The sequence below is a fragment of the Chaetodon trifascialis genome, chromosome 16 (assembly GCF_039877785.1).
Source record: "Chaetodon trifascialis isolate fChaTrf1 chromosome 16, fChaTrf1.hap1, whole genome shotgun sequence".
Taxonomy (NCBI): domain Eukaryota; kingdom Metazoa; phylum Chordata; class Actinopteri; order Chaetodontiformes; family Chaetodontidae; genus Chaetodon; species Chaetodon trifascialis.
In genome coordinates, this window is record NC_092071.1 from 9602226 (window position 1) to 9619011 (window position 16786).

The window sequence follows — 16786 nt, forward strand, 5'->3', positions numbered from 1 at the left end:
GATATTAGGACCACTGCGTGCATCCTAATATCAGCAGCCACCTCCTTTTTGAGATTCTGCCCGGCACAGTTGGATGGCAGCACATCAAAAACAGAGTCAACACCAGTGTCTTTCTTCCTGCGCTGGTGAGAGAGCCTGATCTGTGTCTCTCTACAATCCACTGCCTTTCCTGAGATTAAAAGACAACACAGGTGTTGTGGTGAGTGTGCACGCAAGCACCTGTCCAAACACACACACGCACGCACTCACACTCAATTCTTTCATGTGATAGGTCGACATCACACATGTTGCTATCTTACACATGCTGAAATGTCAGGTACTGCTTTACCTTAGGCTACTGATAACTGATAAAATCACATCCGACGTGATTTTAATCTCTTTACTGGGGTAGCTATACGAGTGTGGAGTAAATTAAATTACCACTGCTAACAGATCTCAAATCCCCTCTACCAACGCCTGGCTCACCTGTCAGCCATTATAGACCATTTGCCATTTAGTAAACTGAAGTAAGAGTTGCTCAAGTACTGCACTGAGGTATAATTTTGATGTACTTGCGCTTTATGAGTATTTCCATTTTATGCGACTTTATACTTCTACTCCACTACAGTTCAGAGACAAATACGGCACTGCTCAGTCCACTGTATTTATCTGGCAGCTATGATCACGATTTACTTTGAAGCTCAAGGTTTAACATACAAAATACATGCTCAGTTTATAAAATATAATGGATTACAGATTCATTATTAATTGTCATACAATATGAAAAGTTGTAAAAATTAGCTTAATTAAAACCAGCTACAATGTTAAATGCTAATAATCAGGAGTTGACAGGGTTAAGATAATTTTCACGGGGGGGGGGGGGGGGGGGTCCATAACCATAACCCTGACCTCCAACGATACAGTAAATCATAGAAATCATGATCATAGAAATATTACAGGAATATTGAAGGAATACTACAGGCAGCAGTGTGTCTCTATGATCCTCCTGTTCTACTGCGACCGCACGTTGTCACTTTGATTATAATGGTGACACTAGAGTACATAGGCTACAATATAGTAGCCTGTAATTAAGTAGTGTAAATTTTAGAGAATATTACTGATCTGAGACTAAACTGACAGAAGGAAGGGACAGAAAGTAAACGCGCAATTACAAATCTGTCTGGTACTTCAGCACCGCGGACAGCGCCACGGATTTATCAATACACAGCACAGTTAGGCTGCTGATATTTCAGGGCCGTGGTCGAGGTCACAGAATTTAACTTGCACAAACCTCAGTCAGATAAAGGATCAGTGAGTCAGGCAGACTAGACTAACACATTCAACTAAACTCTTCCCCTCTGCCCCTGCGCTCTCTCTGCTGCTGGGGGGTGGGGGGGGGGTGACAGTTTGAATGCATTCTGGACAACTTGCTAATAAGGGAGATAGCATCCCCCCTCTCAACTCACCCACTGCTAATAATAATCCAGTAATACAATGTCACACTGACAGAGGTCATTCTGCTGCCTAATGAGCACTTACTTCTAATATTTAAAATGTTTTGCTGTGGGGCGCCCGGAGTACTAAGTCTTTATCCGGACTGAAGCAGCTCAGGTTCAATTCCAGCCCAGCCCTTTGCTGCAAATCACCCCCACTCTCTTTTACCCTTTTCTGTCTCTTAGGTGTTAGCACGCTAACATTTGGTGATCAACAATGAAGTGCAGCCCAGGCTCATGGGAATGTCATTGGACTTCGTCTTGGTCTGTATTTGATGATAAACAAAGGTTTTGGACAACTTTTGACCTGATAATGGAATGACATGAAAAGTATATGAATGTGTGGACCACATTTCATGACAATCCATCAGACATTTGGTAAAACATTCCACTCAAAACGAAAAGTCAGGGGATCACTGAAGTCATCAGGATACATCGACTAGAAACTATGAAAATCTGTAATAGACTAGAGCTTGGAAATCCACTTGAAATACATTGTGGTCAACTTCTATGTATTTAAGCTTGATTTAAGCTTGTATTTAGGTGGCACAGTGGCAGGGTGGTAACACTGTCGCCTCACAGCTAGAAGGTCCCAGTTCGATTCCCGCTGTGGGTGTGTCTTCCACCATGCCATCAGTGCCTGCTGCTTGAGGAAAAAGGGGGCCTTTCTGTGTGGAGTTTGCATGTTCTCCCCATGTTCACCTGGGGTATCCTCCATAAAAAAACCCACTAAAAACATGCAAGAAGATCACCAACTGACCAATGGTGATGGAAAGAAACTGGGTCCCTGGGCACTGCTGTCGGCTGGCAGCCCACCGCTCCTGGTCTGCCGCGGAGGAAGGACATTCCAGGATGGGTCAAATGTGGAGAAATAATTTCACAAAGCACGGCGTGTGCATGTAAAGTCTGGCATGTGATGTAGTGATAGTAAAAAGTACGTTTCTTCTTCTTCTTCTTCTTGATTCCAACATACAGCCTCACTGCTTGTCACTGTCTATTGCCTTTCATTCTGTGAAGCAGCATATGGATTGTACAGGTTTGCATCTGTCAAGTTGCTGGTTCTAGTTGTTCTCTAATTGCTGCTAAAAGTGTAATTTCCTTATGTAGTTCATCTTTTTGCACAATTGGTCATGCATTTTATAACTCAGTATAGTGTCTGATTAGTAATATTAGCCAGTACAACTGCTTCATTTACTAATGCTGATGATGAAGAGGAAGAAGAATTGGAGGACAGTGAATGGAGAAAATATATTCTTTGGTACGGAACATTTTGCGAAAGCCACGCTGGATCCCAAAGCCCAATTCTCTCTGTTCCCTCTGTTCTGTCTGAGGCAGCTGATTTGTAGGTCATGTGTGAGTATTAGAAATAAACTGAGAGAGTGGGTGAGCAAAGGAGTTTTACCCTCTAGTGGTGAGCCTGGGGAAAGGCCTGTCAAGCTCATTTAGGAAAAAAATACAAATGTCCAATTATCCCTGTTCACTTGTGCATGGAGGCAGTGACCCAGTTGGAAAATCAGTTTTAGATTTCCGAATTTCATATTTTATTCACCAGGAAGTCTGATACAGTTAGGTGTGAATGAGAGGGTCATGCTGTACGAGTATGTCAAAGGTTTTGTTTTTGGGGTGCACGATCGCCGAGTCTGATGTCATCCTTCCACCCTGCAACTCCCAGAAGAATAACATGAGCAGACTGAACCAGAGGCAGCCGCTCAATTTTAACTGTGTATGAAAAGCAAGACATTAAAGATCTTGGAAAAGATTTATAACACGCTTTTAAAATGCTCACCATCCATTCAAGCCTGATTTTCAGAAATTCATGACTTCTCTGTGAAGTTACTCGTGCCATAAATGATTAAACACATACATTTGAATAAAGCTGGGAAAAAAATCCTGCGTACTGTCTCATCTACTGGTGATATATTTACAGTATTTATCTCGGGGTATTAATGATCATGAAGTTCCAAACCCGATTTCAAAGAAGTTGGGACACTGCCTAAGTCATAAATAGAAACAGAACGCCTTCATAAAATGCTCAACTTATAGTTGAGAACAAGTATACAAATGATGCTAATCTTGCTAATTTAACACAGCATTAGCTGCTGCATCAGGTATTTTGTTGGGTAACAGTCAAGGTATAAAAACACAGACACACTGCAGTAGCTACACATGGTGGACATCAGAGGGAAAATCATGGTTAAGCACAGAGGGAAAAATCTAGTTGGTTGAAATTCAGGTTTTCATTTCCAGTGTTAATTAACATAAATTAGCCTAATACATCACAGTGTTATCCCTGACAGTCGAGCATCAATAGCAATCCTCATCTACGGCGTCCAATGGTGTTTTTTCACACATGCAAGCACACCGAGCACAATCACACTTCCACACACATGCACACAATAACATATGTTTGATAAAATTGTCATCGGGCTCAATATTTCACAGTTTTGCTTCCCCGTATTCCAACACAGAAGCTGTGACAATGTATTTGGGAAACAGCGTCCCTGAACAGAAAAAACAATATTGAATCAAGCTCTACGGTGTCCTGTGTGCCACCAGTGTTTCATTTTTTTTTTCCCATTAAAAAATAAACAGGGAAATCTCCCAGCCTGCGAGCGGGTGTGTGGGTGTGAAAAATAAATAATAAGAGCGAAAGAAAGGCACAGATTGGACGAGGAAGGGGAACAGAAAGATACAAACAGAGTCATGGAGGGAATAGGTGGTATTTAAAATGAGGGTGACACGTGGGATAGTTTCCATTGCGCCTCAGCAGGCTCTCTCAAGATGGGAGTGACTTAACATTTCACGGCCTCATGTTGAAGCACACACACACACACACACACACACACACACACACACACACACACACACAGACTGTATGCACAGACACAAACACTCACTCATAAGACAGCCTCAGTTGGCTCAGGAGAGACAGATATGAAGGCTTTCTCTTGAGGTGAAGGTAAATAAGAGTTCAGTTTCACAACGATCAGGGGAACATTTCTCTACTGCAAACAACGCCACACACTCACAGGCGGCTTAGAGAGGCGTGCGTTTGTGTGTGCGTGTGACAGAGAGAGGTTTAATTTTAACAACTGAAAACTCATTTCATTGTGGGAGCGTTTCAGCGCATGCTTTTGGTGTTTATATTGGTGTGTGTGTGTGTGTGTGTGTGTGTGTGTGTGTGTGTGTGTGTGTGTGTGTGCAGCACTAGAGATTTAAAATTCATAGAAATCACCAAACCATTCTGTACCTATTTGCTTATTTACTGCGTCTATACATAAAAGATGACAAAACCTGCTCTTTCATTTCCTCCTATTTCCCACATCCAATCTAAATTCCACTGAAATTGTGATGTCCACACAGATATTGCAGTGTAAACAGACGCTTGAAACTATGATATTTACTCATCTGTGTAACAGACATGAGTGGACACCTCCCCGGCCATTTCTGATTTCATCTGTTTTGAATTCATGCCTTGATTGCATTCAAATATTTATCTCATTTTATACGTCCGTCCATTCATCGCCAGCCACTTATAAGACCACGTCAAGTGACACCATTAGCATAGTGCACCAGCATGTACAAAGCACTTCAACAGTATATGTTCAAAAGTATACGGACACATACTTCAATGTACTTTTGGTCTGGTGCTGTTTTCTGAAGTCTTAGTGCTACAGCACACAGCCACGTTTGAGACAATAATCCAGCTGTGGCAGCAGTTTGGGGACAGCCCTGCAAGGTCCACACAGAGAGGATGAGGTTCAGAGTTTGGTATAAGGCTGCAACTAACGATAAATCAATTAATCTGTTTATTGTTTTCTCAATTCATCAATTAGTTGTTTGGTCTATAAAATGTAAGAAAGTGGTGAAAAATGTCAATCAGCGTTTCCCTAAACCCAAGATGATGTCCTCAAATGTCTTGTTTTGTCCACAACCCAAAGATATTCAGTTTATTGTCACAGATGAGTAAAGAAATAGAAAGTATTCACATTTAGGAATTTTGACTTCTTTTCTCTAAAACAATTACTCGAACAGATGAGTGGAGACTTGTTCATGGATCCTCAACAATCACGTGGGTGTCATGTTCAGGTGTTCACATACTTTTGGCAATATAGTGCAGGTGTACATGGCAAAATGGAAATACTTTTATTATGTCGTTGTCATTAATAAACACGCATTTTGAAGGAATTCTCTCCACTTGCCTCCGAAGTTGCTAGTTTCCACTCCCCAACACATCCTCTCCAGGGCCGGATTCAGACGCAGACGCGACACTGCCTCCCCTCTTCCACTTGTGAGAAACGCCGAAGTTACAGACTGAAGGTGAACTCTGAGTTATGTCTGGCTGTTGTTTAACTTGAAGTTAAACTCGTTTAGCTTCGTACAAACTCGGCGTGAAGCGTTTGTTTCGACTACGAACACTGCAGCGAACCTGTCGTTCGAGTAAAAAAACGTTAATGTTAGCTAAAGCGTGCCATGTTAGCAAAGCTTACATCTGTGGTTTGAGCCGTGAAAACGACAGAAAAGAGCTGGCCTTTAGTCAGCTGTGTTGTTCCATAAATTTCTATTAAAAAGGTGCAACTTTTCATATTGTTTTTACGTTGACAGTCGAAGACAATTGTCTGTGTCGCTTGGTAACGTCACCTAACAGCTAACGTTAGCTACCTAGCTACTAGCTAACAGGGTGTCGCGTTAACTGTCGTTCACCTGAGCAGGCAGCTGTTATAATAAATAGCTAACCTAAATATGCTAGTATTGGGGCAGTAATCGATAACTTAGTCACTAGGTGAGTTTTAGAAATGGCTTTTTTGTCTGACCGAGGTTCAAAACTCCACGACAACATTAGTAACTTACAGTCTTGATAAGCTGCAAGATGGAAAAGCTGGAGCCAAAAAATATTGGATGAAACAAATATTTAACGGTTAAATTGATCATCCAAATAGATGCTGCTTTTTCTAATGCTGAATTGTAGATCAAATCTATGTTTTCATGTTTGATTATAGCTAAAAATGTCTTTGCTTGTATCACCCAGTTTGTAAGAATTCGTGTGAGAAACTGTCAAATCTAAAGGACTAAGTGATTTGTTTTGTTTAAGACCAAAGTGTAGTTTTTTTTTCCTGCTTCAGCATGAAATGGCGTCATGTAATTACATTTCCAAACAAAATCAGTTGTGCAAATGATTTTCCTTTTGTATCCAAATGATTGCAGTATCCTCTTCAGTAACATTGTATTACAACAAGTTGTCAGTTGAAGGCCACATCAAGTAGAAATTACAAGAAAAAAGTCTCTGATAACAAAAATTTTGAGGCAGTTATAAAGTGTCGCATTTTATTGATTGTATGGGTACGATTAAAAGCGGCAATCCTTTGACAAACCTCATTTAATTTCATTTTTCCACAGGTGTCTTGAAAAGCATGGCGGATCAGGAAGCATTTAAATACAGTCCAAGAAGAGGTGCTGCTTGTTTTCAGTCTCTGCCGGACTTTCAGCCAAGCTTGCACCCTCACTGTCCTCTGGTCCATCTGACAGATGATGTGCCCTACGGTGCTGCTAATGGGCTGAGGTAATGAAAAAGGTGACAGTGTTGTATTGCAGTTACAGTTACACAAGGGAAGGAAAGGAGAGCGTTATTTATACAGCACATTGCACACCCAGGAGAAAATACAGTGCATTTAACATGAAGATGAAGAAGAAGAAACAGAACCAGAGGAGAGAGAAAAAATTACAACAAGGAGTGCTCTAATAATGATGACCATAAGCTATAATTATAACACGGTAATCATGATAATGGCCATTCATAGCAAGCAAACAGGGAGACTCGATTTTTTTTATTATTTTTTTTAGCACATATACATCCAGACATTACCTCTGCCTCTTAACGTGACAGATGCATTGTCACTGTTCTCACTCTTGCAACCGTTTTACGTCATGTTTTTTGTTTTTTCCCCAAGGGCTGCACTCTAGACCTCAAGTACAGATCCTCTTCGATAAAACCAACCTGTAACTGTTTCCTTGTCAGCAAAAGCTCAGCCTTTCTTTTCTTGGCTGTTTGTATACTGAGGTTTCACCTCGGGCAGGTGAGGAGGCTGCTGGTGAGTGAGTCCAGTTGAAATTGGGGACATGCATATGCACACATTGGCAGTGACTGAAGCTCATCGATCAGTGCACCCATAGTTACAGGACAGTGGACCGGCCATCGGTTCATGTGGTTGTGACTCATGTCATGTATTTGGTTTTGGTCTTCTCTAAACCTTTGTTGCCTGTTGTCTTATTTCTCTCTCCTTTTTTGGGCCACTATAAAACTAGCAAAACTCAGCTTTTAATTTAAGACCAAAATATCTCCCAAAATCTTTGAGACATTTTCAGCTGAATACCTGAAACTTAAACGAAGCAGTGTGATCTCATTTGTGAATCCACAGGCTGTTCTGTCAGGCTTCTACTTAGATATGCAGGCAGAGAAACTGGTTTGTTAGGCACTTGTGAGCCTTGAAATGATGCTTTGCTCATGAATGTCGCCCTCCATTTTAATCCTCCCTCCCTGCTCGGCACTTGTCATCTAGGGAGATTTTCCACCAGGAGGAAAACACAACCAAAATGTCTTCAGAATTCCAGCTGCTATTGATTGAAAATGGTGGTGAAGAAAATCTAAAAATATTAGCAGCCATGTTTAATTTGATACGTGTATGTCCTTGGGCAAAATACTGAACCCAGAGTGGCTCCACAGCCACTGATCCCAAGCCTGGATAAATGGGGAGTTTTGCATTGTGAAGCCTATGCTAAATCAAATGCACAGATCTCCATGCAAGGTTGGGTGGGGCCTATTCTAGTAGATGATCTGCTGTGAGGGAGCAGCCGAAAGACACAAAAGTAACTCTTAAGCTACTCTTGTTGTATTTTGCGATGTGAAAATGATTTTAAAAAATGTACAGGCATCCAGACGTTTTGAGAGATGAGCTGCTCAGTGTACAGGATTGAGTTTGGTCACTGTTTATGTTGCTGTTGTAGGAAAAATCTGCCTCCTTATGGAGACGATGACCAACTAGAAGAAGACCGACCCAGAATGAGGAGGGCTGCCATTCGACTGCTCAAAGAGGAGCTTGATTTTGCCAACAATCTATTGGAAGATGAGGTAAATCAGTGCAAAGAGGTAATGTCAGGGTTTCAGACTGCTTACCGTAGGTGCTGGATGTAAAGACCATATGTTAAATGTGTTACGTAATGGTTTTGGCTTTTGCCTACTTATCTGATCACAAAAGAGATCGTATCAGCATCTGTCAGACTCAGTAGCTTATTTCCTGCGGGAAAACCTTATGTGCAATCTCTGCTTTCATGTGGAAGGTGTCCTTTACAGACAACCTGAAATGATGTGGAAATAAATGATCTTATTAAGCCATATTTGAAAATCTGACATCAAAATGAAATCTCAACATCTGTGAAAATTAACAGCTGATTACTTGACTGGCAAGTATAGCAGTGCCTGATATCATTATCCAGCTAACTGAAGGGGTTCAAAACCATCTGCAGCCACCTTGTCACTTCAGTGGTGAACAGTAGAAATGCATTCTCAATGTTAAACTCACACTTTACATGGTCTCATCGTCTCATTATTGCTCCAACAGTATGTTTACATGTACTGACGACCTCTTGACAACAGCATCCGAAATGAACACTGGAGAAGTAGTTTCAAGGTTGATGAGAGTTAAAAACCACAGTCCCTGTTTTTAGCAGAATGATTTTGTTTTTGGCAGGATGAATACTCGGATGATGACCAAGCTGTCCTCTCTCTCCCTGCTGAGTCAACCGTTGAAAGCATACACCTCGACCAGATCGAGGACTTCAAGAATCCAGACGAGAGCACAAAGACTGAAGGTACAGGTGAAGTTAGTCAGAGCTGCTATCCCAAGTTTTCTCACACCAGTCCTCTTCCCTGTTCACCACATGGACTTCCTGTTGTAGCTTGCACACAGGTTCTCTGATGCTACTGTGGTTTACAGGGCAGTGAAGAACTGCCTTCCTACCTAGCATCAGTCAAAGCTCTTCACTGTCCTGGTCACACAGTCAGAACTTCCAGACTGAAGTCAGTACATCAGAGTCATTACACATCTTTCAATACAGGCTCAACATCTCATGTTAACTCTTATTTCTGATTCCTGAAAAAAAGAAAAGAAAACTGACAACAAGTTTTTGTTCCTGTGGAGTTTGAAAGCACTTATTCTAAGAAGATTTGGACTAAAGTATCTGCGAAACAAATACAATGCAAGGAAAAGTTGCCCAAGCACAGCGCTGCGTTCTCCATTCACTCCCACAACATTTACAGAGAGATTATTTTATTTGTTTGGTCTTAGCAAAACACAACGAGAAAAGTTTGCCAGGCACTACCCGATGAAGAAGTCAAAAATCGGAGTTTGTCAGAGGGGAAGGCTTGTGTTTCACATAAATAGCTCTCCATAAGCAATGAAATCAAACTGGGAAATAACACCAGATGAAAATGTGTATTTGCTAGAGACTGTGACAAGATTTATGATTACAATTACAGATTCTATAATTAGATTTTTACTAATTATATGTGATTATTAAGACTGTGACTGGCTGCGTCATTCATAATCCACTGGGCCAGACCTGTTTGTTTGGCTGTTTTTTTTACATGGAGCTGAATGGAGAGTAACAATACAGTTTTTAATCTGTGCTGCTTTACCATCATTTTTTTCATTATAAAGTAAATATGGAAACACACTTTCTGACTTGTTTGTGATTAAAAATAAAATCTTTAGACCCCGAACCACAATAGTATCATATAGAAATATTCAAGGCAAGCACTACTTCTTATCACTCTTAATTTAAAGAGTTTCAGAATAGCACTGACATGCTGATGTCCAAAATACACTGTTTATATAGCTGTCTTTTTGTTTGATTTTTACCTTTCTTCTAGTTTGGCAAACTGACTGGCACAGGAATCACATGGCAGCAATAAGTAGCGATAAGTTTGACAGCCTCTTGAAGACGTGTCCTGATTTCCAAAGCTGTAAGAGCCACATGGCAGCATTCGTCTTGATAAGAGGTAAGCACGTTAGACATGTCGGGTTTTAATGTGGATTTTCATCAGTATCACTGTATCTTTACACTGCCGGAGAGAGTGTTTTTCTGTAGGTGTCTTGAACTTCATAAATGGGGGCTGTACCACTGGCAGGTCATCATTGCAAAAGCAAATAAAGCGGCCTTGTATTGGTCAGACAGAAAGAACGTCATGTTGAATTTTTGTCTGTCTGGATTCCTAAGAATTTATATGCGACATTGACATACAGTGTGGAAAAAAAACTCGCTTTCATTTAATGTCAAAGCTACTTCGATGTGTTTTTTAAATGCGTTGTTCATAGTTGATTATTTAAAGGAATAAAGAAGTTGTGTTTGCCAATTTTTACATTTCTGCACTGGAGGGCTGATATTTCTTTCTCTTTTAATTCAAGGAAACCTGTCTGGTTGATTATGACCTGTGAGTCCTTGAGTCACAGGCTGTGGTTTGAGTGGAGACTGACGGCATATCAATAGCTTTACATTCTTGCTTGCTTCTAGATCTTTCATATTTTATTCAGGCTTTTAAAATGTAGTTAGACACGTCTTTACTTGTTACCGTGGGCCACCTTATAGTTAAATGCTCTTTCATTCTGCACGTCAATCGTATCCCATCGCCCTGCCTCCACCCGTTGTTATTAACCAAACTGACAAAGATAGTAATAATTGGAAAGACCTTTGTTTTCCTCCATTAGAAGTGTTGGATACAAGGGGTCGTCCATGTGAGCATTACAAGGTGGTGGCATTGGGAGCGGGCCGTTCAAGCTGCAAGAAGTGGCTTTGCTACAATGGGAAGATGGTCTATGACTGTCATGCCATCATCATCGCCAGACGGGCTCTCCTAAGGTACAAACGAAAGTATAGAATGTGCAGTTTCATAATTTATGATGTTGTTACTTTAAATAAACTGCTGATCAAAAGTTTGGAATCATCTGTTAGACTGAGGCTTTGTTCTTTTTCCTTCAATAACGGCTGTTGTAACATTGATCACAGTCGTATAATTCAGGCACCAAATGGATTATAGAACCTAAAGAATAATTGAATTATTAAAACTTCCATGTAGCGAATACTGTTGTAACCATGTTTTCCCTCAAATATCTTCCTATTTTGGACTTGTTTTCCTGTCCAGAAAATCATAAATGACCCTGGATAGTTACCACAAAGGTGCAGCTGGGCTCTAAATATTCTAGGAAATTGTTTTTCTTTGGGCACCTCTGCGGTCTACTCAGTGGTTAAATTGAACAGGATTAAACTGTGATGAGTCAGTTCATGGGGACCCTGGACTTACCTTCTGTTTCTATTTAAGACCTTTAAGAATAGTTTTGTGCAACACGTCTGTTATTTCCAGCTAGTTATAGTCATTGTGCACAGGAACCTGTTCCAATTTAAATCTACACAGATTTTGATGCTAAACTTCTTCTCTAAACTTTCTTTTACCTATGACTGGTGATCTCTGATATCAGGTGTATCTTTTCCTCTTTCTGCCCTTCCAGTTGTCAGTCTGGTTGAATCATTATACATCATTTTTTCCTCCATGTACAAAACAATTGTTTTTTCTTGCAAACCTTTCATACAAAATAACATCTGTTTGTTAAGAGGCCTTTTTACAACCTTGAGCATGAAAGACCTTTAAGAAATGAGGAGTAGTCCTCTCAGTCAAGCTTTTCTGGTAGGCTGTTCCAAACTTTAGTGTACATTTACTAATAACATGTATACATTTTGCCTTTTCCTTATAAATAGTCCCATCATGCTGTTTCATTACTAGTTAGAGCTGGCAGCCGGGATCAGCTTACTGTCTCTCGTAAAATTGATGGTGCTTCTGCTGCATTGAAAGTGCTGGTGTGGCTCAAAGTGAGAATGATATTTTCTGGCTTGTGTTCAGGTTTCTGTACAAGCAGCTTTTGCTGTTCTTTGATGCTGATCCAAAGGCCAAGGAGAACTGTATTTTCCAGAGTAGTGCAGACAGCCACCAGCTTCAACTCAAACCCAAGATCAGTCTGCATCTCTACACCAATCAGTGTCCCGAAGGAGCAACCAAGGACTTCTGCTTAGAGTACAGCAGTCTGTTATTCCCTTTCTTTTGAGTGTTTCAGTGTCCATATTTGTTCCGTATGCTTTGTTTAAAGCAGTGTTTTGCAGTGTGTATGTGAAATGAAATTAAGGATTTCTTTCTAAAACAGTAGATTTGATTTCTGAGAGTAGTGCATCCTCCAAATGTTGTAAAACACATTATTATCAATACATGACTGCAAATTGAATCTCTTTTTGAGATATATTTTCAGTATATGAGTACAAGAAGTTTATCTGTGGTTTACATTTCTCCACAATGCTTGTTATTATGAGTAAATCTTTTTTCTCTGAGTTTGAATGGTATCTAAACAAGTAAAATACAGTGTTGTATCCTGTTCAGGGGCCCTGTGAACAAGACTTGGACCACTATGAAGCTGCAGTATCATGCCAATGGCCTGCTGGTCCCTGTGCCCCACCTCGATCCGAGTGTCTGGGGTGCCAAAGTCTGCTGCATGTCTGGCAGTGACAAGTTGTGTCGATGGTCTGTCACGGGGGTTCAGGGTGCATTACTGAGCCACTTCATCCAGCCACTCTACATCACCAGCATTGTGCTAGGTAAAGAGCCTCAAAGCAGTTATTTGACATTTTAATATTCTTTTTTTGATTTCTTGCCAAGAGTTGCTTGAGAATATTGACTCTCGTATCTGTAGGCTGGATGTGAAGCTGAAGCCAGCAGCTTCCTGCTCTCAGCCGAGAAATAGTAAATAACTCCCTGCAAAACTATGTTGTTTATTTTTTGATTAAACAAATGATAGGCGACGTTAGTGAGCTTTAGAGGTACTGGTCGACAGATTTTGTTGCCTTTGGGTCAGGCTAGTAGCATATTTACTGTAAAGACGTCAGAGTGTCAATTCTTAGTGAAAGAAGTTGAATAATTTCCCAAAGTGTCAAACTATTCCTTTATTTTTAGGTGGAAGTTACAATAAAGTTAGCTTAAAGTCGTGTTTTGTTAATACAGTAAAACCTGGGATTCTACATCCACATGATGTCATTTCCAGTGCTGCCATAAACAGTGAGATGTTTTTGAAATTGGTAAACTGAAGCTGTTCAGCTAATAGGGTGATAACATACTAGCTATAATGGGAATGCTCACTTAAAATGTTACATGGATTAATTTCTTTCACTAGTGTTTGTAAATCCCTGAAAGATTTAAGGGCACATACTGAGATTGTTGTGTTTATTCAGGGGACCGGAACCCCCTCAGTAGCGATGTGCCGGATATCATCAACAAGCGACTTGGAGATGAACTGGAGGACTTTCTGCCACCACCCTACAAAAGACAGAGCATATTCTTTCTCTGCGGCGACTACGTGGGCCCCATTGTGGCCTCCAGGCTGCAGAACGATTTCAGCATCAACTGGTGCCTCGGAGACAAGGATATTGAAGTTCTGGACAGCGGCAAAGGCGTCCTCAGTGATGGGTAAGATGCTACAAATCAGTCCTCTGTACACAAAACTATGTGGTGTTTAAATTTCACAAGTTTTAGTAAGTGAAGAAATTGTGCAGTAACTTGATCCTGCATCAAAAATTTGGGCTCAGTGTGATGTCCAGCATTCTTGTCTTGGCCTGACTCAAGCTTACCTCATTTACAATCCTACAGCCAGTTCTAGGGATAGTATAACTGCTGGCAGAGCCTGATGCAGTTTGCTGGTTTGACAGTCTCAGTGAGGCCTGGGGCTCCTGCCATCTCTGGGTTTGGGAGCTGCAGACAACTGCTGATGTCCAGTAGCTAGAGTGTGACACAGACATGGCTCTCACTGGAGGCTGTGTTGTCCTTGAGCAGAGATTATAGCCAAAAATAGATTGGAGATCCTGTTTGGTGCTCGCAGTGTTGCTGCGTATTTCAGCTTCTGTCGTGCAGCCTGAACTGCTAGTTTTAGGCAGCACCTTGGTTTAATGTGTCAGGATGAGTTCTGCAGCTTGTTCCAAACAATAATCTAGAAATCACTGAAGAAAAATAGGCTTCTGGAAAAGAAAAAGACATTTGAGGGCAAAGTTACCGGACAGGTCTGCAGAGGGAGGTGAGGAGGAATTGAAAGGATGGCAGCGACCCCGACTGAAAAACATTATGCTGTGGAAACAAAAGGAGATCACATGAGCCTGCTTTAATTTAGTGATGTAGAAGTTGCGTGCCAATTATTCCTTGCTTGTTTTAGCAATGGTTTTTACTACCGATGCAATTAATTGTCTCCTAAAAAGCTTGGCCTTCACCCAAATCACTTGAATTCTGGCAAGAAGAAGCCATTAACTGTCGAATGTATTAGTAATAAAGAAACAAATGAGGTCTTAAGTGGGATGAGGAACATCATGGGCACGTAGACACTGCAGTGGTCAACAGACCACCATCAGTTAGCCTGCAAGGCCATCTGCTAATGTCACCTTTTATCAGTGCTGTCATACCACCCCCAAACTTTGTCTTTATTGAAAACACTGGGCTTCCCACCACTGGTCTGCTCCCCCGGGGTCAACTCCAGGGTTTCCCACAGGAAGTTGCTTAGCAGCAGCGATAAGTGCTGCCTGTGAAAAGCCCAACCATCTCTCACTCAGCCAGACCACACTGCAATTTCTTTGCTGTAATAGTGCAGAAGACTCATCTTGCCAAACATGTTTTTATGTTCAGCACAGCTGAACCCCTGAAGTAGAGACTGCATCCTTCAAAATAGCGTTGGAGGTGGAAACATTGTTTAAAACAAGTCAATAAATGCTGTGCAGAAATGTGCACTCATTTTACAGATACAGTTTTTGGTCTTAGGAGCATCAGGACATCATCCACCCCTCACTGCTGTTAATTAACTGGCTAGCTTATTGTGATTCATTGGTGGGGGAGTGTGTGTGTGATTTACACGCTCCACAAAGCAAGTCCACGTCCTCAGTAAACAAGGTGCCATTATTTTACTGGGCCGCTAACTCTTAATTGACTTCCTTGTAGCACAAATAACCCTAACAGCTTTTTTGGATGCATTCATATTATTTAATGTGGCATGGAGTGTAAACAGTGCAGGATTCAAAACTTTATAAAAAGATGTATTGTGGGGTGCTCAGCTGGTAGGCTGTCTGTCCTCTGCAGTGGCCGCAGGCTCGACTCCCACCTGCGGCTCATTTAGTGCGTGTCGTCCCCTCTCTCTCTGCCCCCTTTCCTATTGTATCTTCATAAAGGCTAAAAAAAAAGCCCCCCCGTGATCAGATTGAAAATGCATTTCATAAATTTGTTAAACATTTTGGTGAGAAATGACATAAAAAGTTTTGTCATGAGGATGAGGTAGCTTTCAAATTCAAACTTGAGTTTTCAATAGTAGTGTGCTTTTCATATGCAGTATACGTAAGACAACCAATGTTATTGTTATTCTTCTTTCCCAGCTCTCCATCTGTGAGTGTGCCTGGCTCCTCCAGCAGACTTTGCAAGAGAGCCCTCTACAGTTATTTCCTCCGAGTTGCAAAGCTTGGTGGGCATAGCTATCTGCTGGATCTTCCCACCTACCACAGCGTCAAGGTGTGTGTCCACTATAGATGAATACGTGAGCGCTCAGTGCTCCATCCCAGACCTGTGGCACTGTCAAACTAGAAGTGTGGTTGTGCTGAATGTGCAGTGGCATTCTTTAACTGCCTGTGTGGTGTGTAACTTTGATGTGACATATGATGTCGTAAACGGTTTGTTGTTTCATAGGTGGACGCCGACATCTATCAGACAGTCAAAGAGCTAGTCAAGCAACAGTTTGTGAACATCAACGCAGGTCCCTGGAATTCAAAAAAGCTGGTGGACTGCTTTAGTGCATGAATGTGCTCCCAGTAACAGTCCATGTACAACTTTATCCAAGTTCCTCTGGAGAGTTTACTGTTGTTCTGTGCACTCCACTTATTACCCTTAACAGTATTCTAGTTTTGTTTTGTGTACAGTATAATGATGTTGTTTTCAGTTTGTGTAGGTGTTTTAGAAAAATAAAAGAAAGCCTACTGTTGTGCACCACTGAAGTAGTCAGTTTGATGAGTTGTGGGTGGAAAAACATTGGTTAAAGGCTAACAATTTTTCTGTCCTATCAAGTAGAATTGAGCAACATTACGGTTTTGTAGCCAACAGTTTGTACTGATTAACAGTATTTTGTGTTGATGTACCAAACAAATAATGCAGCCCGACACAGCCTTGGAGAGGGCACTGTGAACAGGTAATTATTATGTTTTAC

General features: G+C 41.1%; 1 protein-coding gene across 1 annotated transcript; it reads left to right on the forward strand.

The window, feature by feature from the left end:
- Window positions 1–6883: 6883 nt before the first annotated feature.
- On the forward strand, window positions 6884–16522 carry adad2 (adenosine deaminase domain containing 2). Its single transcript, XM_070983450.1, has 10 exons — window positions 6884–7032; window positions 8475–8598; window positions 9218–9323; window positions 10399–10527; window positions 11234–11384; window positions 12421–12591; window positions 12949–13163; window positions 13794–14028; window positions 15966–16098; window positions 16273–16522. Exons 1-10 carry the CDS (start codon window positions 6884–6886, stop codon window positions 16381–16383), a joined length of 1524 nt encoding a protein of 507 aa, XP_070839551.1. The 3' UTR covers window positions 16384–16522.
- The last annotated feature ends 264 nt before the right edge of the window (window positions 16523–16786 follow it).